The sequence below is a fragment of the Pelodiscus sinensis genome, chromosome 13 (genome assembly GCF_049634645.1).
Source record: "Pelodiscus sinensis isolate JC-2024 chromosome 13, ASM4963464v1, whole genome shotgun sequence".
Lineage (NCBI taxonomy): Eukaryota > Metazoa > Chordata > Testudines > Trionychidae > Pelodiscus > Pelodiscus sinensis.
In genome coordinates, this window is record NC_134723.1 from 36463265 (window position 1) to 36488270 (window position 25006).

General features: G+C 42.7%; 1 protein-coding gene across 5 annotated transcripts in view; it reads right to left on the reverse strand.

Annotated features, from left to right (window-relative positions):
- FGF13 (fibroblast growth factor 13) overlaps window positions 1–25006 on the reverse strand; it is a 408650-nt gene that overhangs the window by 186395 nt on the left and 197249 nt on the right. For 3 of the 5 annotated variants that reach the window (XM_075941051.1, XM_075941053.1, XM_075941052.1), the window contains exon 3: window positions 6285–6452. The exons of 1 other annotated variant lie outside the window; for it this stretch is intronic. In XM_075941051.1, coding sequence (XP_075797166.1) covers window positions 6285–6452 — 168 coding nt within the window. Of the gene's footprint in view, window positions 1–6284; window positions 6453–18197; window positions 18359–25006 lie in introns of all 5 variants that reach the window. One more of the 5 variants, XM_075941055.1, reaches the window with a different exon arrangement.

The window sequence follows — 25006 nt, forward strand, 5'->3', positions numbered from 1 at the left end:
AGAATTCACAAAAACCCAGAGATAATATTGACTCCTCGTGATTTGTGTCCTCCAAGGAATCCATGACATTGTAAACTGGGAGAAGGACTCTAGCAAAACAAAGTTACAGGCTGTGGATCCAACTGGTTTTTTTCCTTTTTACCCACAAAGCAGATCAATGCCAAAGTTGGCATTTGAGGCTTATTATATGCACCTTTCTGGGTGATTTATGAGCTATCTGATATGCAAGTGTAACTGCCACCAGATAGACTTGAACCTAGGACCTCTACAGCTTGAGCTATAAAGCCAGCTGCCTCCCAGCATAGGCTATAAAGCTCCCTTGTTCTTATCTCTGGCTGTAAGTAGTCAGTGCTACTACATGGGACTAGGAGTATGGGTTACACAAGTACAGGCTGAACCTCTCTAGTCTGGGGACCTGACCGGTGCCAAAGCAGAGAATTTACCAGACCACAGGAGGTCAATATTTTTATCAGCATTACCAACACTTCCACTGCTCACTAGGCTCTTAGAAGACATTTAGGGGTAAATTAGAGATAAACAACAGCACAGAACACTGAGCTGATGGCTGTAAGCAAACTTTATGGGAGCATTGGAAACTTGGCCACATCCCTGATAGTGGACATTCAGCTAATTACAATCATGCCACACCATGGATGTTGCCGTACTAGAGATGTTCAGCCAGTAATGAATTTATCCTATAATTGTTTGATCTTGGTTTGAGTGAAGAGTCAATAACTCATGGGATAAGTTTCACTAGCACAAGCTCCATTTTGAATTGGCGCAGTGTCTGGCTATGTCTATACTATGGCTTTTGCCGGAAAAGGTAATGCAAATGAAGCATATGCCGGGGCGGCATAAGGATCTTGTGCAAAAGGGGGTTTGCGTAAAACGGCCATGGCCACTCTGCTTGTTTTTGCACAACAACTCCTTGGAATAGATTAGGCAAATGAAGCACGGCAAAATGCTTCAGCGCTTCATTTGTATTGCCTCTTCCGGGAAAAGCTGTAGTGTAGACATAGCCTCTGTATAATATACTGGGTGAATCATCAGCACTGGGAATCAAACCCAGGACCTTGGATCTAAAAGCCTGCCTTGTGTCTGTTAGCTTAAGGCTTTAGCAAACTCAAATATCAACACACTCCCACCACTAGAGGGGACAGAGAGCAACCCTGAGACAGGGTGGGTTGCACCTTTAATAGGGGTTTTATATTTCCTTAGTGTAAACATGACCCAGGGTTCTTCATTGTTGACATAATATGCATAATACTATAATTACATTTCTATGAGCCTGGGCGTGAAAAGAGCAGCAACGGAGAACTCGGAAGAATGGAGAACTTGGAAAGGGCTCCTGGGACTCGTTTCAACCTTGCCCCTCTGCAGGCAAAGGACAGGAAGCAAATATTAGACAATGCAAATCCTTCTAGGGCTATGTCTACACTGTGGGTTTTTTCCAGGATCCTGGAAAACCCTGCTGTGTCCAGGGAACATGCTTGCTCTTCCACTTTTTTTTTTTTTTTTTTTGCAGACGAGCAAACACGCTCTTTGGGGGAGCCCTGTGGTCCTCATATCATGAGGATCCTTTTCCACCATTTGGCCCCGTCAAGAGAAAAGCCTCTTCCGGAAAAAAAAACGGAATAACCTATGCAAATTGCATAGCTTTTTTCGATAAAATCCAAGAGGGTAGACCTAGCCTAGGAGAGCAACGCAATTCCACCTCCTACCCTGGAGCTGGGTGTTTGAGGCTCAGCCCCTATACCAGTTTAAAATGGAGCTTGTCTTAATGTAACTTATCCCATGACTTAGTGACTCTTCACCACTGGGCGGAACTCTTCACTCCCCCCAGCTAGAGAGAGATGGCTCTGGGGAAGGACACTGATGGGGGAGAAATGCCTCCTCTGAGAGATGTGGGGGAAGCTTCTGGGGTACCCAGCTGGCTAACAGCCTGACAGGAAGTGAGGAGGTCTTTTTATTCCACTCCCAGGAGAAGTGCTGAACCAACCTCGGAGGCGGAGGCAAAGGCAAAGCCTGCCTGGCCATGCTATACCCCACCAGCATGCTCCCAGAAGCTTCTGAGGGCCCAAAACGACAGCCCCACTTCCTCCCTGCTTGGCACCAGGAAGCAGCAGCCTCTGCAGCATTGCACAGGAAGGGAGCTGCAGAGATGCAAAGGCGAGGGCCAGCCCATTTGTATGAACTCCTTCCTCCTTGGGGTTCCACCGGTTGGGACTATAGAACAGCTGAGCCACCCTGCTATATGCACTTCCACACTGACCTCCTGGCATCCCCACCCAGCAATGGGGGTTGTTTCTACTTTAGGCCTTGGCTCTCTCTTTATAAGCAGGTCGGCATACATCTAATCCCTCTCCGTTTCATTCTAGCCATGGGCAGCAAGGAATGTAGGCACGAGAAGGCATTGACTTCACAAAACTGTCTACACTGTCTGGGTGCCTTGGAGGGCTCAGGCCTCAGCACCGCAGCCCAGTTACCCAGTCACCAAGGAGAGCTGGGGCTGCAGCGCAGCAGCTCCCAGCCCTTCAGGTAGCCAGAAAGATTCAGGCTTGAAGGCTGGGGTTGGGTGGGGGCTGGCTGAGGGGAAAGGAAGTTGTTGAAGGGGCGTGGTCTTGGGGGAGGGGTGTGGCTTCCGGAATAAGGGGTGGAGCTTGAACTTGCCTTTCCCAGTTGGTCCTTCACCTGCTGACCATGGCGCTAGTCTTTCTCTGATCCTTTATTCATTAGTTGATCTGCATGGAAACTCTCAAGAGTTCTTCTTTCCTGATGATTAATGCCCATATGATACCACAAGCCTCTCTGTGGCATCATAGTTGGCTGCTGGCACAATACTGATGTTACAAGTTGATGGCGGTAGTATCTTAAGAATCATAAGCAGCTGAGGCAGGTTAAGTTTTAAAGCAGCAAACTCTGTTCATTATTCGAATCAAAGTGTTCCACAGACAGGGGCTCTTCAAAACTATCCTGAAAGAGTGCAATTCATTTGCTCCTAAAGTGAGGTCTACGTAAAACACTGATTCAGAGTGGCTGGAAGATGCAATGGGAAAGAGGCCAGGATACAGGTAACTGTGGGCTTACGATAGAATGCTTGTATTGGGATGTCATCATGGGAAGAAAAGGGATATCAAGTTTTCCTGGGAATAGGAAAGTACATATTTAAAGGACCTACTTTGAAGGGAGTATATGAGCTTCTAGTTTTGGATAGAGACATTAATAGTTAGAGCTTAGCAGAGAAACAGCTCTTTAAAGACAGCATCTGGGGCATGGGGAGGAAGTTGGTATCAGGGAGTATATGCTATGCCTGGATTCATCTGTGGAGAGCGTCCAAGATCATTGGCAAATCTGCCTGAAGAGAATTCATTGTACATTGGATTAGCTGATGAGTATCAGCAGGGAGCTACGGATGTTGATTACCAATCCAACCCTCCTGCCTCATGCCCGTAACTGTCTTTTGCCTGGCACCATGAACCCCATGGTGACCACCCCCAGATGTGGCAAGCAAACCCACTCAAAAACCAAACAATAAAGTCAAAATTCTAAAGGCATAAATTAATTCATCAATTCCAAATACTGGGGGGAGAAAAAAAGATACATTGTGGGCAGAGGTAATTGAGAGAAACATTCATGACTTTCTTGACAATCTCGGTGCAAAATTCAAACTGACATGTAAGTATGTTTTTATATTCTTCCCAGAACCTTTCATATGTAACACCACCGACTGATAATCAAGTTGCAGACATTTTTCACTAATGACTTAGTTAATTCCATATTTGAATTTCTCTTTAAAGACTACAATACTATTATACCTCAGACCTTAATGTCTCTATTGCGCACAGCCTCTGACATTTATAAATCAATGACATTTTCTAGTGCCTTTAAGAACATTTATATTATATTATATTATATTATATTATATTATATTATATTATTTACAACTCAGTGTGAGTAATTATTTTCAGACAATCTGAGAGCAGATCTGACATGCTAAAAGTTGGACCTGTGTTATTGGACTAAAATTTGCTTCAGCTGCTCCATTGACTTCGGTGACGTTATTCTAAGTTGGCAGTTAGGGCAGAACTTCATCACTTTATGCTCAAGGTTCTTTGACTCTGTGTCAAGAAAACACTGAAGATGACATGATGAGCCCTGAAGTGGGTCTAACAGTTGCCAGCCAATTCATAGATGGAAAGAGAAAGACATTTCACTAGTGTGGCTCCAAGCTACTTTGGAGGCAGAAGCCAAGAAAAATCTTGCATGTATATTTTCCACTCTGATCCAGGCAATATCTTTCATAAAAACCATGTAAGCCTTGCAACAACAGAAGTCATCTCCCAAAAGTCCATGGAGATGATCCTCACAGCTTCTCCAGAGTTGTGGGTTAGCCCATACAGTTGTGTCTTGTCTAATTATTATGAATGCAAAGCTCAAGGAGGGAGAGGAAATAAAAAAAAAGACATTAGTCTGTTTATAATGCAACAGAAGACTAAAGGCTTTTCTGTTTTCATACTATCATTTTTATGGAGAACAATCTAATAGTGCCATATGTTGTGGAAAAGAACTAGCACAGCTGTCATAAGAGAGAAAAAGTATCTCTAACGGTGAAGAACTTAGTAACAGCAACTGTTCACTTTCAGTCAAAAAATAAGGCATACATTTTCACTCATTGGGTATTCACTTAGGGCCAGACACGACAAGCTTCTCCTAGCAGGTGTGGAAGGCCTTACTCTCACTGACACCATGCTTCCATAGAGTTCAACACTTAGCAGCAGACAGTCCTCTTGGTAGACCACCACCTACACCCTTTATCTCTTGGCCTCTGTCAGAGTGCAAAATGTTGATTTACTCGCTGAAAACATTCACAGCCTTGGACCATTCACTCCCCAGAACTCAGGTTCTCATTAGAAATCGCACTCACATGGCCAAATCCTTCTGGTTTTTAAACAAGCAGCACTCTCAGTGACTTCAACAGGAGATTTGAGTAGGGACAAAGAAGAAATACAAAATCTCCCTTGAAGGAAGAAAACTGAGTTCAATGTTTCTGAACCAGATTTTTAAAAAGTCACATCCTGAGAGAAATAAACCCCTCCTCCTTTTACATTGTTTCCTGTAGTACCTTGCAATATTAGTAAGACTATCACTTCTGGTGGAATATCACTTAATGAAGGAGCTAAGTCTTCTTTTAACCCCAGTGCGAGCATTATTCATGCAATAATTGATAGCAGCCCACTGCTGAGTGAAATATTTGGCTGCTAATCCCTGCAGCTCAACAATTACCCCAACAGTGGCCATCATTCAATACAGAGCAAACACAAGTAAGATTTGACTAAGGGCTCGGATCTTTTTGTGTTTACGTTGCTTGTGGAAGTCAACCAAAACAGGATCCAGCCCTATGTATTTCATCTTATGATGTCAAATAGTATTGACATTATTCATCACGGCAGTTAGTTTCATAATACTGAAGCTTATACAAAAATCAGGAGGCTTACCAGGTAGGAGGCAGTAATGATAAAGACGTACAGAACAAAAGAGGAAAATGTTAAATAGAATTGTGAATAAGTACTTCTTTAAAAGAGAGCTTCATCTTACATACTACCACAACACATGAGAGAGATGAAGAACTTATTATTCATCATTTTATGTTAGTGATCAACAGGTAGATTTGTCCATACCTTTACTTTACCTGAAAAGGAAAACATTTGACTCACTTTCCTCTATGCATGCATTTCATTTTTCTCAAAATGCAACTGGGCGTGCATTACATTCAATGTTTTATTCTGCTTCGCTGAAGTACAGCTGGTATGAGCATTCCTGCAGCAGTATGCAGAAGCCGTATGGTGTGAAAGGACTTGGGACAAGAGGAAATCTGGTTCTGAGTGCTATTAGTTTCAACAAAGTGCAGCTTCCAAAATGCTGGGGTGGGGAGAGAGAAACTGACTAGGGATTGATGCTGTTTGGAATAGCAAGCAACTTTTGGCAGCCAAAAAAGGGCAGTGTAATGATGAGAGCTGAAATAAACGAACTTTATTCGAGGAAAGCAGCATAATCTTACTTTTTGCCTATAATACTGTATAGGTTTTATTTTATACAGTGTCCCGTGATAGACCATATCAGACATTAACAGGCAAGCAAAGGGGGACATGAAGCGCATAACGCTTCCTGTGTCAGTTGCACTATATTGACACAGGCTGGAAAAAACACACAGCACACTAGAGGGACATGAACATTAATAAAAAAGTAATCATAACAAACAAAACATGGATCCATAGTGCACAAACCTTCCGGCTCTGTGTTCTCTTTGAGGTGCACTTGCTTCAGAGGGCAGCAGAAGATTTCGTGACACTTAGCACGAAAAGGGGACTCTTTTTTCTTTAATTCCGCAGATTGGATGGAATCTTGCCGTAACATAATGTACTCCTGTGTGCCAGGGGGAGCGTCATCCATAACTGTGGTCACCACATAACAAAATGAACTTAAGTTAGAGCTTAACGAAAGCAATCTAGAGAGGCATATCAACTACATCACGTGAGGTGGGGAAGGAAAAGGGGGAGAAACATTGGTCGCGAAGAAAAGAAACTTACAAGCATTAAAAAAGTTTTCTGGTAGTGATGGAGGAGAGGGATGGGGTAGTTTACTTTTATAAAAAAAACACTTCTTAAAAACATTTGTCGTTTATCTTGCTTCATGCAACCTTCATCCTAAAATAAAGAAGCATCATAGCGAGCTGTTGCAAAAAGTAATGCAGGTTATCTATTCCATATTCCCTATGGCCTCCTGCAATACATGCTGTTCTCTGCATGCAGATTAAGGAAAACAGTAAGAGAGCATGCCGTTGTCTAACCTGCCCATTTTATATTCTGCACATGGGTTTATAATATCAGAAAGCCACACTGCCATATCTGTGGGCAATGCAGCATCAACACTTCTCTATTCCCCACAGTACGACAGAAAAGGTCTCTGAAAGGATCAGTAATAACAGGCAATTCCTCACAGCCAGAATGGACTATCGCCTTCAAATAGATACAGTAGAAGCACAAAGAGCGTGTGTTAATTTTGTTACGGCTTTTCCCGTTGTCCTTTTAAATCAATATTCCCATCGGCACTACAGAGGGCATGTATTCTGACTGGTTCTCTCAAACTGAATCATTACATGCAGCAATAAGACACAGCATATAGAAATAGCCAGCTTTTGAATCATTGACAATATTACATGGCGCTAGAGGGTCAAAATGCTATTCTATTAGCTAAAGAAGCCAATCTCACTTCGCAACTAGACTTTGTGATTTTGGCCTTAAAAGGCAGACTTTTTAGAGGAGCAGCACTTCTATAATTTTTCTAAGAGCTAATCATTCTAATTTGATATTTGTGGCTATCTAGAGAAGTATAAAACTTCTGCCAAAGATGAATTGAGTTTCTACTATTCAGCATATTAAAAAAAAAATCTCCCAACCAGAAAATGAACAGCATACCTGCTATGCTGAATGAACAGTGCAAATACTCAAGCAATACATGACATTATATACTGACTGGAGTCAAGAAAGACAATCCAAGCAATCTGCCTGGCTAACGTGCTTTCATTTTAATTAGTGCCTTATAGGTGGCCAGTGGAATCGCATCACTTACTAAAAAAAACCACTTTCCTTATTGTTGACCTCTTAAGCCATAATGAAACTCATGACTTTAGAATTCATCATTCCTTGGGGATAAGTAACCAGGCTATGGCAAGTGGCCTTTGGTTGCACTGTGAACAAATCACCTTCTTTCCAATGTTCATTCGTCCCCAGGAAAGGCCATGCACCTAGACGGCTGTTGCTTCATTAGATAAGAGCCAACATCCGTAACATACACTAACAATCTAGAGAAAGTTCCATTAAAATGATTCATGAACTTATTAGGAAAATAAAACTGATCTGAAAAGAGCAACAGGGTCACTGGCAGGCAGGGTCTGAATTGCTGGATAATTGCTCTCAACAATTCATGCTTTGGTTTGGCTTGGCTTTATTTAAAGGGAATTTGATGTGTATGAAAGGGACTGGGTGGGAGCTATGGAGCGATTTGTGGGAGTAATCACTGGGTTGGAGAAGCTGCAAAGCCAAGATGTGTCAAGGGCTGAAAACGCCAGCTGGCTGTTTCTCCACAGGAAATGGCTGGCAGAAATTGCTATCGCTAACATTTTACTACTAGAAAACAATTGCGTAAGGTAGCAAGCAACCTGCATGGGATGCTATTGACGTCAATGGTGCAGTGACCTGGCAGTATCCCTCTGACATTTACAAAAATAAAGGATACAGTGTGTGGCTGTTGAACATTATTAGCTAGGAGGGCAGTGAGAGGCACATGCTACCATCAAACAGCCAGCCAGCTGATCAGCTGCAAGACAAACCCTGTTGGCATAGCATTGGCCAGGGGCAGGCGATGTAGAGTGAGCCTGGTCCTGCAAGATGCTTTGGAGGGGTGCAGAAAGCTCTTAGCTTCCAGATAAAATGAGGGCATTCAACATAGCATACGAGGTGCTTTACATCTTGCAGTAATGGGCCCTATGTTGGTACAGAGAGGAAGCAAGCTTGCTATATGCTGCTAATTTGGGAAAACAACTAGCTGTTGGTAGAGGGACACACTGCCAGGAGAAAGGCCTGCTGTTTGCAAGGTAACTGAGGAGCAAGGGTCTGTTGGCTGCAAAAAAAAGGGGAAGGGGGTGAGAGAACAGCTTACACTGCTTTCAAGAAGTGAGCAAGAAGATTTGCTAACTGCAGAGGTGGCCAGCTATTTGCAGTGGAGTAGAGCTGAGTTACTCTGCTAAGAAAGCTGGAGAAGTGGTGTAAACGTATTCTGCCCTGCGTATGGATCTGGTTACTTGGTTCAGCATGGGTCTTTTGTTTTAAATGCTCAGGATACTTCTGGAAATATGCCAGCCAATCAGCTTTCAAAATAAATTCTGTATATTTTAAAATTATGATATACTTAATCGATACAGTACAAGCAGTAGCAACACATGTCTCCCTGGCTCCCCCATATCTAGCACCAGTTTGGTGATCAACCTCAGAGAGGACCAAAGGGACCAGTTAATTACCAATCGACATATCAGATCATCCCAGACCCAGAATTATCTACTAATTCGTTCCAAAACACTATATCCAAACTCATCACAGTGTGAACCACAGACCTAGGGAACTAAGAGCTCAGTCATGATCAATCCCTTAGTTTTTCAATTTGTCTTCACCAAAAGACATTTATTTTCAGTTAATTTAAATTTAACAGGAGAAATTTAAGGTCTGAATCCTCAGCAAGTGGCAATCAGTCTAAAAGCACGGAAGTTGTTGGAAGAAGGTACACTATGCCAATTTATAAGAAAGGCTCTGGATCAAAAGATCTAATTGGACTTGGTCATTATGAGCCACACTGTATCAACCATTAGATCATTAACATCTTGGGGTCAGTCTTAGAAACAAAGTCTCATAAAATTTTAATGATGAATGATGTATGAGTGACATAATCAATGTCATCATTTCAAAAGCAGTACTTAAACCTTTTCTTAACATGATGAATGGCCTCAAGTCAGACACAGAATTTATTTCAGAACTAGAAAAACATTACCGTCTCCTGTTTCATGATGTAATGACAGTCCTACAACCGACCGGAGCCACTGAAAGGAAAGATGCAGACACAAGTAAAGGACCTCAATTACTGCCCTGATGCACCAATTAATGTGAAATTTTAACAACATGGTCTAATGCAACAAGTTTGCAGAAACTGATAAAATCCACTATTTGACGAAGAACTAAATATAGAGTAGAACCACCCTGCCGTGATTACTCAGCGCACTTTGTGAAGGATATAAGCATGAATGGAAAATGAGAGGAAAGTCTCAAAGCAGCAAAACCTCAAAATAAGTTCACAGGCAAGAAAATACTAGCTAAACTCATTAGGTGACTCATGGGAGAAGGTGGGCTCAAACACACAGAATGTGCCAAAACAACTGTTCAATGACCTTCCCAAAATAAGCAATCTGCACATTCCCAGCCATACCTAAACTGAATGTAACTAATAACTGAAACTGAACTTCTGAACCAAGAGCTACACTCAATAGGAAAACAAATCTAGGCCTCTTCATTATCACTGAGTGACTGAAACTGCACTAGTCACTGATTAATTGTCTATTGTATTTGGGGCAAACTGAAGGAGCAGCTGCTTTTTGTGTCTTTGCTCTTTACCCAAGAAAACCCAAGACAGGTTGAAACTCTCTAATTTGGCACCCTCGGGATCTGACTGGTGCTGAACCAGAGAATTGCCAAACCAAGGGAGGTCAATATTGTCTAGCAGCATTACCAACACTTCCTCTGATTACTGGGCTCTTAGATGACATTTAGGGGTAAATTAGAGCTAAATAACAGCACAGAACTCTGAGAGCTAGGACTGGTGGCTGTAAACAAACTTTATGGGATCATGGGAAACTTGGCCACACACATGATGAGTGGCCATCCAGATAACTAAAATCAAGCCGGACCAGCGAGTACTGGACTCAAGAGGTTCAACCTGTAAAATTATGGTTTTTCTGTAGCCATATTGAAAGGCCTAAACTAAAGCCTTCTTCTGCAGCCAGACTGAAGAGCAGCAGCCATTAGCTGGAAAGCCTGGAGTCACACACTTACATTCCATCTAAATTGTATTAAAATAGTGTCACACTAGGCTGTGAGAAGGGGATCCTGTCCCAATGGCACCCACTGTCACCAGAACAGAAACTGATATCAAGATAAGTAGAGAAAACCTAGTTAACAGCATTTTGTCTGGCAAGAAACTGTTTACCAATAGTTGAGGTTGTGGAATCTGCATTCTATGATTATTGTCCTCACCTTCCTATTATTTGTCTGTGTGATCTCTGTCTGGTTTGTAACTGTTTCTGTCTGCTGTATAATTAATTTTGCTAGGTGTAAATCAACTAAGGTGGTGTAGTCTGATTGGTTAGGTAATTCTGTTACAGTATGTTATGATGGTTAGTAAAATTATACTAAAATAATTGGTTATGGTATAGCTAAGCAGGACTCAAGTTTTGCTATATAAACTGGGTCCAAGAAAGAAAGAAAGAACTCACCTCCAAGACAGCCTCCTCTGCCTGTGATGTACAGCAGTTAGATCCAGAGAGACTGACCTTGCCTGGCCAACAGGGGAAGTCTGCCTGCCTTTATCAGGATTGATGAGTATGACACTGTATGCTTAGCATGTGTATTCTGCTTGCTTGGGAATTTTCAGTAAATAGAGAATAAGAATATTACTGTGTAAGGCTCTTTCAGTGGCAAAAGATCCTGCAAACCCGCAGGAAGTTATGCCCTGAGCCCTGGGAACTGGGTAAGGGTGGGTGTGTAAATTAACAGGGTTGTACCTTGAGCCCTAGGAACTGGGTAAAGGTGTATGTCCCTAAAGTGTGGAAGGGATAGAGAAATGTGTGCAGGTGACAAACCTGTATGACAAAGCCACAGAGGCCAAAAACTGATTACTAAATATAGTCAATAAGTCAGGCCTAGTTACATATGCAACTCTGCTCCACTGGCAGAAACACAGATGCTAGTGCTTAGAAACTATTTAAAAACACTCCCCAATTCCTATAAACTTCACTCCTGTACAAATACATGTCCAGTTGTCTACTCCCCCCTTTGATCATACCATCCAACATGGCAGTGTTAAATCACAATATTTTTAACATCTGAAGTGTTCCTAGGGGAGCAACAGGATTGCCAGGCCTCTGAGCAATGGGGGGAGGAGGGAGGGAGTCTGCACTCCCTGAAGGGATGGGGCCTTGTCCAGAAGGGGCACAGTGTCGGCAGCTAGAAGTTCTAGTCTATTTAGAATTGCTAGGCTTGGGGCAATTGCCCCCCGCCCACCCCCAGGCCTGAGTGTTCCTGTATCGACAAGTAAAATGCAGCTGATAAATGTCTAGACTGAGATTGAGAAGCATAAAAGGTCCTATTGACTTCAGTAAGGTTGTCAGATGGTTGAAAGAAAAATACCAAACACCCTTCCCCCGCCCCTCCTCCCAAAAAATAACACCGGGAAAAAATTCTGTTGAAGGGGAAGAAAGGGAGGGAGACCAAAGTTGTTGAGCAAAAAAAAAAAAAAAAAAAGGACTCCAAAGACTTATTAAGCCAAAAAAAATTATAATCAAACAGCATTAAAACATCATGTCCCCTTTAAGAGTAAGTGCAGGAATAGGAACAGGGGAGAGGTTGAACACTAAGACCCAGGGGACCCCTAGGTGTTTTGGCCTGCAGCCATTTTGTGCTGGCAGCCTTGGGGAACCAGATAAGCATGGGGGCTGAGGGCTGGGGATGTTGGGGGGCAGAGGGGGCTTGGAGGGGAGGCCGGGCACTGAGTGTTTGTAAGGTTGCCAGGTGCATAGCATTTTTGCCTCCTGGCCAGGGAAAAATTCACAGAATACTGGACATCTCAGGTGTCCGGTACTCTCTGAATTATTTTACCGAGCAGGAGGCAAAAATACTGGACTCTCCAGGTGAACATCGGAGACCTGGCAACCCTATTGACTTGTGTATAGGACCAGGCCCAAAGAGAACAATGTATTGACAGAATATCTACAAGAATAGTAATACTAGTGTGATTAACTTCCAGAAATGACTAACTCCGTCATTCAGCGAGCTCGAAACCTTAGGAGGAAAATATGGGACATACATCCTCACCAAAAGAAATGGGGAAAAAAATCACTACATCACTTAGTGCAGGTGATGTTGTGATAGATCCAAAACACAGTTTTATCCAAAACACCTAAGATAAGGAGATGACAGAACTGAAGGTCTTAGTAGAATTTACAAAATCTCATGAAGACTCAGTTCAGATCTACAGCGGAAGTGTCTAGTGATCATTCTAAAAATTAATGAGTTTTTTGGAGATTGAATGCCTCTCAGTGTGTCCCCCCTCACACACACACACACATAATAAGTATGCCTAAATGTGGTTCCCAAGTTGAGAGCAAGCTCCAGACTAGGGTGCCTGTGTAGCCATTGTGCTGTTACAGTTTCATAACTATTTTCTTTGACTTGCTTTGTGTCCAAGGGCAAGTCATGTGATTCAGCTTTGCCTCGGTTTCCCCATCTGTAAAATAAGGACAAACACTTCTTACCCAACATACCTCACCAGGCCATGGCAAGGCTAAATTAATGTCTATTAAGGGCTTGGAGATCCTCAGGCACAAGGCAAAAAAGAAATGCTATCTGGAGTTGTTTTAAAGGACAGGGTGGTTAATACTGGTCTAAGTTAATAGAATTGCAGAAAAATAATGCAATTATTATGGATAAAGAATATATCCACAAAAGCCATTTATTAGGAAGTTAGCATAAAATAGGTGCATAAAATTACCTGTATATTTCCTCAGGCAAAATATTCAGCTTGGTAAATATAATGCCCATTAGCTTTTAAAAAAAATCCTAATGGCAAAAATCCAGTTAAAAAAATAGTTTCTCTCTTTCTTCAGCCCTGGGGTGAAATTAAAGCTGTCAGGAACAAGGATGCTTCCATAATAATCCTTGAGATTCACTCATACACGTTGGCATTAAATAATGCCCTAGCTAAAAACTCAGGCCTTTTTTAATATCTGTGCCATTTAGTCAGAAGAGTCTCACTAAAATGTCTAATCTTTGTAACATCAACAGTCATTAGACTACGAATCTTTCCATAGTTTTCAAAGCTTTGGCTATGATTCAGACTGAACAGTTCTTCCTTTAATTCTGTGCTCGATAAAAACTGACAAGAAAGCATCCTTTTGCTACAGTGAGGAAACTTCAGGTGTCTACCTTAAATTTATGGCTTGTTTTACCTTTAGATGACTACCAGTGTTACCCATGGATTGCCCCAGCCCTGTAACCACAAAGCTCAAGATACCAAGGTAAAAAGAAGATCTTTGGCCATATACAACGGTTTAATACCCTGGAAAAGCCAATCTCCCCAGTCCCGACATGCTTGCCAGGAAACTCACCAGTCAGAGAACTATACATTTGACATTTTTTTTAATCTGTCCTTAACATGTGTAGGTGTGTGATGGGGAGAGCGTACCCTGCACTAAAGGGGGAAGGGCTAAGACTCTGTGGGTAGAGGAAGTCCCACTCCTTTTCCCAGACTGGCCATGATCCAAGTGCTGGAGCAGTATTAGAGGCAGTGGAGCAGCTCAGTTGGGGCGGACCACCAGAGGGGAAGGAGCTTAGGCCGGAGCTCCTGAGTCACTGCTGCAGCAGCAACCCCAGCAGCAGCTGCCGCCACAGCCACAGCTGCCCCTGGAGCAGCAACCCCAGCAGCAGCTGCTTCAGCCGCAGCCCCAGTGACATCCCTAACTAGGGGGGGCCATCCATGAGGATTGGACATGCCAAGCAGTGCCCCGAGAGCTGAGCAGAGCAGAGCAGAGCGCTGGAGACGGTAGGAAGTGGCACAGGGTGGAGGACTGTCCTCCAGAAGTCCTTCACTGCCAACAGGGCTCTGGGCTGGGACCCGGTGGAGTGGGAGGGCCCAGGTCCCCCTACTTCCCCCCCGCCCTTCTCCCTAACAGTCTGGAGAGACTTCCATGTGGGCTAGACCTCTAGGATGGAGTAACTCCGAGAGAGAGGAGTGTGTTTGGGACTAGGCCTGCAGGACCGTATTTACCCTGATAAGGGGAACTGTATTGAGGACCAGGCCTGCAGGGCCGTATTTAACCAGGTTAGAGGGAACTGTACTTTGGGAGTAGGCCCATGGGGCCGTATTTGCCCTGCGAAAAAGAAATATTGATCCCGACTTTGGAGCATCCTGACTGTTCAGGGGTCCAGCCCCTCAACAAGATGTAAGAAAGAATATCATGAAAATGAGAGAGAGAGAGAGAGAAAGAAACAGAAGAGAGAAGGTGGAATAAAGTCTCGAATCCTTAAAATATAGTTGAATGAAATCTTTAAAAAAATTCAAGGGAAATTCAAGAGTTCTGAAGTAATTCAAATATGAAATTGTACAACTAATAACCTCTGGTATGTAACCTACCATAGAAATCAGCTTCTTTACTAGATAATAGAAGGACAGCAAAATTGGCACCAATTTTTTAAAATGACTCCAGTGGCAATCCTAGCAATCATAGGGTATGTCTACACTACCCTCCTAGTTCAAACTAGGAAGGTAATGTAGGCATACCGCACTTGCAAATGAAGCCTGGGATTTGAATTTCCCGGGCTTCATTTGCATAAACTGGGCACCGCCATTTTTAAATCCCTGCTCGTTCGAACCCCGTGCAGCGCGGCTACACGCGGCACGAACTAGGTAGTTCGGACTAGGCTTCCTAGTCCGAACTACTGTTACTCCTCGTGGAATGAGGAGTAACGGTAGTTCGGACTAGGAAGCCTAGTCCGAACTACCTAGTTCATGCCGGAGGAGTAACAGTAGTTCGGACTAGGAAGCCTAGTCCGAACTACCTAGTTCGTGGCACGGGGTTCGAACGAGCAGGGATTTAAAAATGGCGGTGCCCAGTTTATGCAAATGAAGCCCGGGAAATTCAAATCCCGGGCTTCATTTGCAAGTGCGGTATGCCTACATTACCCCCCTAGTTCGAGCTAGCGGGGTAGTGTAGACATACCCATAGGCTGGTAAGTAAAACTACACTAAAAACAGAATTGACAGACATACAGATAAACACAATTTATTGGGGAAAAAATATCAAACATGACCTTTGGAAAGGGAAGTCTCACACCTCACCAATCTATTAGAATTCTTTGGGGGAGGGGTAATACATATATGGATAAGGATGATCCAGTTGGTGTAGTGTACTTGGACTTTCTGAAAGCCTTTGACAAGGTCTCTCATCAAAGGCTCATAAGCAATCATAGGATAAGAGGGAAAGTGCTCTCATGGATCAGCAACTAGTTAAAACATAGGAAACAAATGGTAGGAATAAATGATCTGTTTTCAGAATACAGAGAAATAAATAGCAGGTTCCTCCAAGGATCTGTACTGGGACCTGTGTTATTCATAAATGATCTAGAAAAAAGGATAAATCATGAGGTGGCAAAGTCTGCAAATGATGCACAAATACTCAAGATGGTTAAGTCCACATCAGATTGTAAAGAGTTACAAAGGAAACCTCACAAAACTCGTTGACTGGGCAACTAAATGGCAGATGAAATTCAATATTGATAAAGGCAAAGTAATGTACATTGGAAAGGATCATCTCCACTACACCTATGAACATAATTCTACTATACATGCAACATGCTGGGATCTAAATTAGCTGTTACTACATAACAAAGATCATTGAGTCATAGGGGATAGTTCTCTGGAAATGTGAAGCAGCAGCCAAAAAGGCTAACCAGAATGTTAGGAACCTTTAGGAGAGGGATTGATCATAAGCCAGTAAATATAAAATCACTATATAAATCCATGATACGCCCACACCTTGAACACTGTGTGCAGTTCTGGTCACCCCATAAAAAAAGAAGATGGATTAGAAAGGATACAGCACAGAGAATAACAACCAAAATGATTAATAGTATGGGACAGTGTACATCTGAGGACAAACTAAAAAGTCTAGGGCTGTTCAGTTTGGACTAGGGATGTTAAATATCAGTTAACTGAATAGTCGAGTAATCTCATGAATTCTAATTGGTTAGTCGACTATTCTAGTGCTCTCTGGCCTCATTCCTGAGGCGTCCTCTGCCACGTTGTATTTTGCCTCTGATACAGAGGCAGCAGTGTAGTGGCAGGCGGGAGTTGGTCTCCGAGGAAAGCCAGTTTAAAAAGCAGCTCCCCTCACGGACCGGCTGCCCATTGCCCCATGCTGCTGCCTCTGATACAGAGGCAGCAGCGTGGGGTGGCAGCAGTCCCTATCTAAGGAAAAGTCTGAGCTCCCAGACGTGTCACGAATCACAACTAAGCTGGGCTGCCTGCCCGCCAGGCTCCCAATACACTTTAAATGCAGAGCCACAGTTGGGGTAGGTCCCGGACCCAGCGCAAGCCAGAAATAAGCCAAGCTGCTGGCTAACCTGCTAAAAAAGGTACTGGCAAGGGGGAGGAAGGGAAATGCGTGTAGTCTATAGCATTAACCTATCAGCTTTTGCTTATCGGTTAAACGGTTAATCGACTACACTATTACATCCCTAGCTTGGATTAGTGACTACTAAGCAGGGATATGATAGAGATCTAGAAGTCATGAACCGTGTGGAGAAAAAGCAAGATTTACTCATTCACAGAGGAGCCAGGGTTTACCAATAAAACCAAAATGACATAGTTCTTCACACACTGCACAGCTATAAAACGTGTGGCCAGGGGATGCTGTCAAGGCCACAGCTATGTGTGGGTTCCAAAAAGAGATAGCCACTGATAGATAATTTCATGAAGAGTAGGTCTATGAGCCAAGATGGCTGGGGATTCTATCCCAAGCTCTAGGAGTCCCTAAGCCTCTGTCTGCCAGAGACTTGGACTGGAAGACAAGGGGTGGATCACTTGGCTGCCTTGTTCTGTTCATTTCCTTTGAAGCATTGGCACTGGCCTTGTCAGAAGACAGGATACTGGGCAAGATCGATCAATGATCTGACCTTCTATGGCCATTCTTATGTAAATGTATTAATCCTTCATATGTGACACTTTGCACATGCAGCATGAGGAGTAAGTCTAGAAGTAAGGCTATTGAAAGTTGGTCTTCCTATCGGCCTGATCCAAAGCTCTTTGAAGTCACTGGGCCCTGTACCTTGAGCTTTCTCACTGGGATCACACCATATGCACTATTTTAGGAACTTTAGGACAGCCAAAGGAAGGGTTCAGAACACACACTGACTCAGGTGTCTCTACATCCAATGAAAAGTTTCCAAGACTTCAACATGAAGCAGTTGAGTCAGTGCTACAAATACTTCAGGTGGCAAGGTATGATGTGATGGGTGTTAACGATACTTCATATTCACAGTGAGTGGGCTTCACTAGAGTACAGTGGGCCACATGGGAATGCCTGTGGCAGGGACTGTGCATAGAGTGTGACTGTGTCTATTCCTCTATTATAGTTTGCCCTTTCGCTGAACTTGATAGCCACAAGCTCTGTTAGGCACATGTACAGTAACTATCCATGCTGCTTCCTTTCATTAGCTGCTTTGTTATACACATGATTCATTCCAGTCACTGGTGTGCATTTTGTTGGCCATCTGGGCAGCATAATGAACCCATTTGTGTTCCCTGTATTACAAAATACTTACATCTTTTTTTAAAAAAACTGTGGCGTTGCCACACACCCAAATCCTCTTCATGATAAGAAAATCCATCTGTACAATTCTCGCCACATGGTTCTGTCCATCTCTTCCTTTCTGAGGTGTAGGTCTGCCATAGCCTTTGCCATTTACTGGGCTGATTAGGACACCTGGGGTTAATTAAGGAAAATCAGTTGAGACTGGCTATAAAAGGAGCTTGCCTACAGTTGGTGGTGTGTGTGTAGCTGAGAGGACAGAGGAAAGTGCCAGTGGGAGTAGGAGGAAAAGAGACAGTGGACACTAGGAGGTCGAATCAGAGAGAAGGAAGGTGATAGGAAAGGTGTGGGAAGGTAGCCCAAGGGTCTTGGAGCTGTCTTATAGCAGGCATAGAGAGTGGGCCCAAGTTCCCCCCAACACCCACCTCCCCATTTCCACTCAGTGAAAAGACTGTGGAGACTATTCTCGCCTTATATCCCATGCTGGCCAATAATGAAAATGCCCTAGGTGTGGTGCCTAATATTGGGTGCTACTGTGAGCCTCAGAGACAAGCAAATCAGCCAGGAAGCACAGGACCCATTGAGTTTAAGTAGGAGCTTTGTCACACTACGTGTTGTGGGTCCCTAAAGCAAAATTCCTGAATATCTACTTAGCAGAAATTCCTCCTGTCCCAGTTTGTCTGACCTGAGGGAAAGCACTTGGACTACTTCACTAACTCCCAGCAAGCCACCGCCTGTGGAACCAGGAGGATTTGAAAACTTACTCACAAAACTCTACCCCTTTTACAATTTGAGAATCTTGAATAGTTAGACTACCATCCTTGGAGGTCTTTTTAGACCTCGGGTGAATTTCTGCCATTCCAGTTATCTTAACCAGCATACAGATTAGCAGTACTTATTGCAGAGTCTGTTGATGCTCTGCTCTTGGTACTCATCCACCATGAGCCTCTACCATAGGCATTTTGAATCTGGGACAGAGAACACCCCAGCACAAACCTCTATCACTTGAGCTAAGGGAATAACTCCATTAGCTGACTGTTATCCTCTTAGTCCAGCCAGAAGGCAATGAAATACCCTTCAGACAAAATATACCGTCCCTGAGATGAAAATAAAAATGAAAAGGACTGACATCACAGAGAAAACTATGTTTCCCTCGTTAATATGTTCTGTCTGTTTCAGACTCCTTCTCTTGTCCTGCATCAAATAATCTGAACACTAGGGCCCGATCCCAGAATATAAAGAATTTGGAGTTTGCTCCGATAGGGTCCAGAGGGCTCAGCTCATTTTATCTGCAATGTGCTTTTTTAAGCTTTGCTAAACCCTTCTCTATGGCTGTTTTATAGAGCTGTGATCTGGGAAAAGAATAGCAATGAGGTCTCTTGAGCCTCTGTATTTTTCACAGCGCATATTGCCAGTGGGATTCTATTCCTATGCCCTTACTCACAAAAAATTATATGCAACAGTGGTGTTTTCAGCCTGGTGCTTTAGGTTTCATTGTGGGGATACAGGAGATCCTGCTCCACATAACAAAAATTGTCTTTTACCTCCACTGTCCTTGGTTTGTCTACAAATGCAGATATGGACAAATTTTCTTCCACTGCTGGGACACCATTTGTGCTTACATTTCCGAACTGAACCTGATTTTCTACACATTCCAGGCATTTATCTACAGCCAAAATGGCTTCTGGTTAACTCACAAATCTGCCCACTGTTCCTTTATGCAGCATCAATTTGACCTAACAGCCTGCACTGCCCACGAGCTATCCGCTGAACACAAGTTCCTTATAGGAGCAGGAAAACTCTCTAGTTTTGTTCGGTCACAGCTGTGGCATAGAATCTCCCTTTCTGAATGAACAGCGACATCCTTTCCCTTCTTCTACATCCCGGTCCTCCTCAGCCATGCCATGCAGCATGTGCACCCACTCGCATTTTCCGCTGCAGCCCAATTAGTGGAGTCAGACAGCCACTCCACAACTGCCACTTCTTGCTGCTTCCCTCTCTGCCCCACCTGGGTTTCTTCCATATTCATCTGGGGAGCAGAGCTCAAATCCACCACTGCCAAGCAGCCTGGGTAAGTTAAACCCTGCAGCAGGCAGCAGATTTCTTTATGGTCTCCCAGACATTTCTCTGGGGCAGGCTGTTAAGAGTCATGTTGGAGACAGCCAATAGTTTTAGGAGCTATGGACACCCTGGAGCATTATTAAGGCTTGACAGACAAGCTTGGATAAACCAGGGTTACGGAGGCCTGCACACAGGACAGCCCCTACCCACACTTATGGCCCATCAGTCACAGCTTGGTTATAACGCAAAGCCACACAATCCTCGGGCTTAAACTTTCTGGCCACCAGACGCAGCTGTGCTGAGCTTGCTGGTGTTAATTGCTCTTCTCTTTCCATCTAACGTGAATGGGAGAGACAGGCAGACTTACAGCCAACTTTCTCACTGGGAATCAGAGATCCAGGAAGCAGCCTGGGATGAGGCCACATGTCCCCCATGCAAGAGTGGTGCAGCTTTTACGAGATGTAACACCATTGCATGGCTGCTGCATATTTTGCATATGCATGTTGGCAGGGGCTGATCCACCCAGTGACTTTTGCTAAAAGTCTATGGCTTTCTGTATGAGAGCCAAATGGACTGCTTAGAGTAAGAGATGAGAGGCAGTGAGCATCAAAGCAGAAGATAAGGGAGCCTAAAAACCTGAGGTGGCAAAGTCAGCTCAAAGAATGTTTCAATGCAGCACAAAATATGCCAATTAACTTGTAATTAAGAAACTTTTTTTGGGTAGGGGGAAGGCTGTTGTAGCTTGGGTAAATCAGGAGAACAGAGAAACAAATGGCAGGATTACTGAGAGCAAAGCTCAGAGCTGGGAATGAAGTGTGTCTCAGAGTGCAATAGTACATTAACATACTATAACACTCTAAATACAGTGACAGACTAACCGGCTACCCCTCTGAGACTTTATAACACTCTAGTGTAACACTGACATAACAGGAAATTGGATACTAATGTAGCCCTGTTCTGAAGCTAAGAGAAAGGATTTAAACTGAATGGAAAGTCAAGAGAATGAAAAAAGTGCAACTGACAGTAGATATTTTCTGACAGTGCATCTATTGACAACACAAAGGCTGTGAAGGAGACAACAGTTTCCTGGGGGAAGGGGAAAAACTGAAGCACAGGAAATCAGGGTCATTCCAGAAGAACAGATCAAAAAACAGGAGCCTGTGTAAGCTGACAAAACTGTCAAGGATTGTATCTGTCCTGGAATTCTAAAGGAAGTATTTCTTTAATCTCTTGGGAAACATGGGATGGACAGAAAAAAAGCTAATCAAAGACTGGATTTCAGAGAGGATCTACATTGCTGTGGCTGATAACCACTAACGATGTGTCAGATCAACTTGAGCAAAGGGGAAGAGACTAGAAATGCTTCTCAGAGAATGGATAAGTGTACGCCCCCACAATTGAGTTTCTTAGCATGGATTCACACAAAGAAGGAAAACAACAAACCCAATCATTTGATTCAGTGCCAGTACAGAAAGAGTGGCCTTGGGAAAGCTTTTTATAAGAAAGAAAGCACAAAGGACTTATCAGCAGAAGCAAAGTATCAGTAAACGGCACAAAGAAGCAATGTGTTCTACCACGACACTGAAAAGCAGCGTCTGTTACCTCTCATTTGGCAAGACAATTAAATGTCTGCATGTGCTTCTGACATGAATCGTAAAAGAGAATCATTTGTATAACCAAATAATCCTGCATCTAATTGCTTAGCATCATGCAATAACAGAAGGAAACTTCAGAAATCCTCCTTGTTTCCATTAACAGATGTACCTCACAATAGGTTTTCCCTCTATACATTTTTAAAACCTTTTGGAAACTTTAAAAAAGTCACAGTGATTACATTTCTAGTGTGCATTTATACTGAAATTATAATGCAAGCACATTTTGGTTTTGCTTTTAACAATCAATACCATCAGCACTAAATCATATATGCAGAGGATTAACAATCTGACTGATTACTTGGGAGTTCATCTCAATATATCTGGATTCTGAAAGCATTCATATTAATGGTATAATACTGACACCCTCCCATCTGGCCCCTTGATATAGCGTCTTTCTACTTTTGAACTAGTGGTATTTCCAGATACCAAATATCATAACCATTCTGTACTTTCAAAGCAACTTGACTGTAATTACAACACCTATGTTAGAGAGGATGATTTTAAATTAGTTGCTTTCAAATGCATGTATAGAGAACAGGTCTTCCAAGGTTTTGCCATACTCAAGACAAAAGGTTCCAAATTAAAAAGAGGATGAGAAAGAAATGGATGGTAGTGTGCTACAGATAACAGATCACTAACTTTTGACAACCACCATGTAGCAACTTGTCAGATGCTAATACACAGATAAGCCCAGGTTTATCAGTTAATTGTGCAAACACATTGACATCCCTAGTACTATTTTGTGCATGCAAACATTTAATCATGGGTAGAAAAATTCCAAACATGCACTTGATCCGAGCTCAATAATTCTTCTGGCTGATGGTATGGCCTACTGGACCACGAACCACCCAGTGAGTACATGACATACACAGACACTGGAATCAAACAACTGGGATGCTCCTTTTGAAATGGTGGCTCTAGATGAATTTAGATAGTGTTGGTTTGCACAGAGAGTGAAAATTTGCATTTAGCCAAATTGTAAATAATTTGAATTGGCAGACATGTGTGTTGGTGAGCTGTCAGAATTGTTTCTGGCAAAGTGGAGCAAAGGAAATACTGAAGAGATTTGGCCAACGCCAACGTAGTCTTGCAGTTGTCTGTGACTGCTGTGGATAAGGATGATGAAGCAGTTAGATAAAGATATTTTAAATCTGTGACAGCCCCACACAAATCTCCACGTACCTGTGTTCAAACCTCAGTTGCGCCTCACCTAGAACATTCAAGACCAGATTGTGTCTATTCTAGAACTAGTCACAGCAATGGTGGGAAATCAGAGCCCAGAACACCTTTTCCTCTTTACATCTGTAGAGGAAGCAGCTCATTATGTGGTAGCTTGTACTCCCTGAACACTGGAGGGGCCACAGACGGACAAGGCTCAAACCCCTCAAATCTAATTCCATTAGTCACCTGTCTCTCCAAAGAATCTACACATTGAAATGGAATTAAATGAAGGCATGACGGGTCAAATCCCCACTCACTGATGCTGGTGCTGGGCCAATAAATAGCTACCCCCTTTGAAGGGTGTTATTTGTGGCTTGCCACATGTCCTCTTAGAATCTCTGCATGATGCTTTCTGGCCAACTACGCAAAGAACAACGTATCTGCCGGATGCAGCTCTTGCAACACCCTAATGTTCCTGTGGCTTCTAAAGCTTCAGCCTAAATCTTAGTGCCATTAGTGCCAGAAGATTCATATAAAGGCCTCTCTCCCATTGACTCAGTGGGATGCACAGCCCTGTATATAACTTCCCATTTTTCCTTACTTATCTATGAAAGAATAGACCCTAAGGCAGAACTTCACAAACAGACAGTGTGGTCGCATGTTCAAAACACTAGAATACTGAGAAATCAACCCTGGATGAAAAAGATGCAAATCTATGCACATGCCTGCCTCATGTATGGAATACATATAAGAACCATCATTCAAAGAAGTGAAATGTTTCAAGTTTTGATGAATTTTCACTTTTGATACATTTTGGGGGGGAAATTACAAACTGTCCAAACATCCTCTCAGCATTTTCTAAGCTTTTTTTGGTTCACACACAACTTTTTGTTTAGAAATTTAAACACAAACAAAATAAATTAAAGAAAATTATTGGAAATTTAAGAAGGCATCTGGCAATTTTTCCCCATACTGAATGGAGGCAAAAAGCCAATCTTCAAAGTCTTCATAAATTAGAACAACATCGCCCCCCCCCCCCAAAAAAAATAAGTTCAAATCAAATTAAACACTGTTTTGATGGAGGTTTTTACTTTTTTCTTCTTTTATGTCATTTGTTTAGAATTCTATCCCATAATTAGATAGAATAAACCAAGCAAATCCTTAGTAAGCAATGTAATTCTATCTTGTGGCCTCTATTTTTTCAACAGGATACACTTTTCAACATGTGCTCTGACAGCTTGGAATGATGTTTGTTTCCAAAGGATGACCGGTAAAGGCTGTCAACCCTACCTGCCATAAGACACAGGACATTTCAATTTCTCTAGGTTCATTCTTAATCTTATACAAAAATAACACAACTACATGTGGACTGAAGACATGCTTGCAGGTTAATTGGTACTTTTTGTTTGCTTTCTTCCTGCAACTGATGAGAGAAAAGCTGCAGTCTACAGGGTCAGATTGATGGATATAAAGGGTGCGGAGTTATTATACAGTGATAATAACTTTCTCCAAATTCCTTTACTTGGTGACACAGAAGGTTGGATTAATTTCTGTGTGAATTTAGTACTTGTTAAAGTTTAAAAGATTAGCAACCCTGATGACTAAGTTGGCTATTTACATACAGATACTTTCAGTGTCCCGCAAAATCTCTTTCTCTGATCGGTAGGGTTTACTTCAATGGGTAGTTAAATCTCCACACTCCTCTAACCTTTGGGCTCTCAGTTGTGACCCTTAACCAAAGATTGCCCATTTTTCCCAGCTCCGGGGAAATGGCTACATAGCAGAAATTCCTAGACACCATATAAATGTATGCTCATACCCCAAACTGCAATAAATTATTAGGACTCTGGTTTTTTTAGCAACTGAAAGAAAAAATGATCAAATGTAGCTATTCTGTTAAAGCTGAAATAATATACTTTTTAATATAGTACACTGTATAGCATAC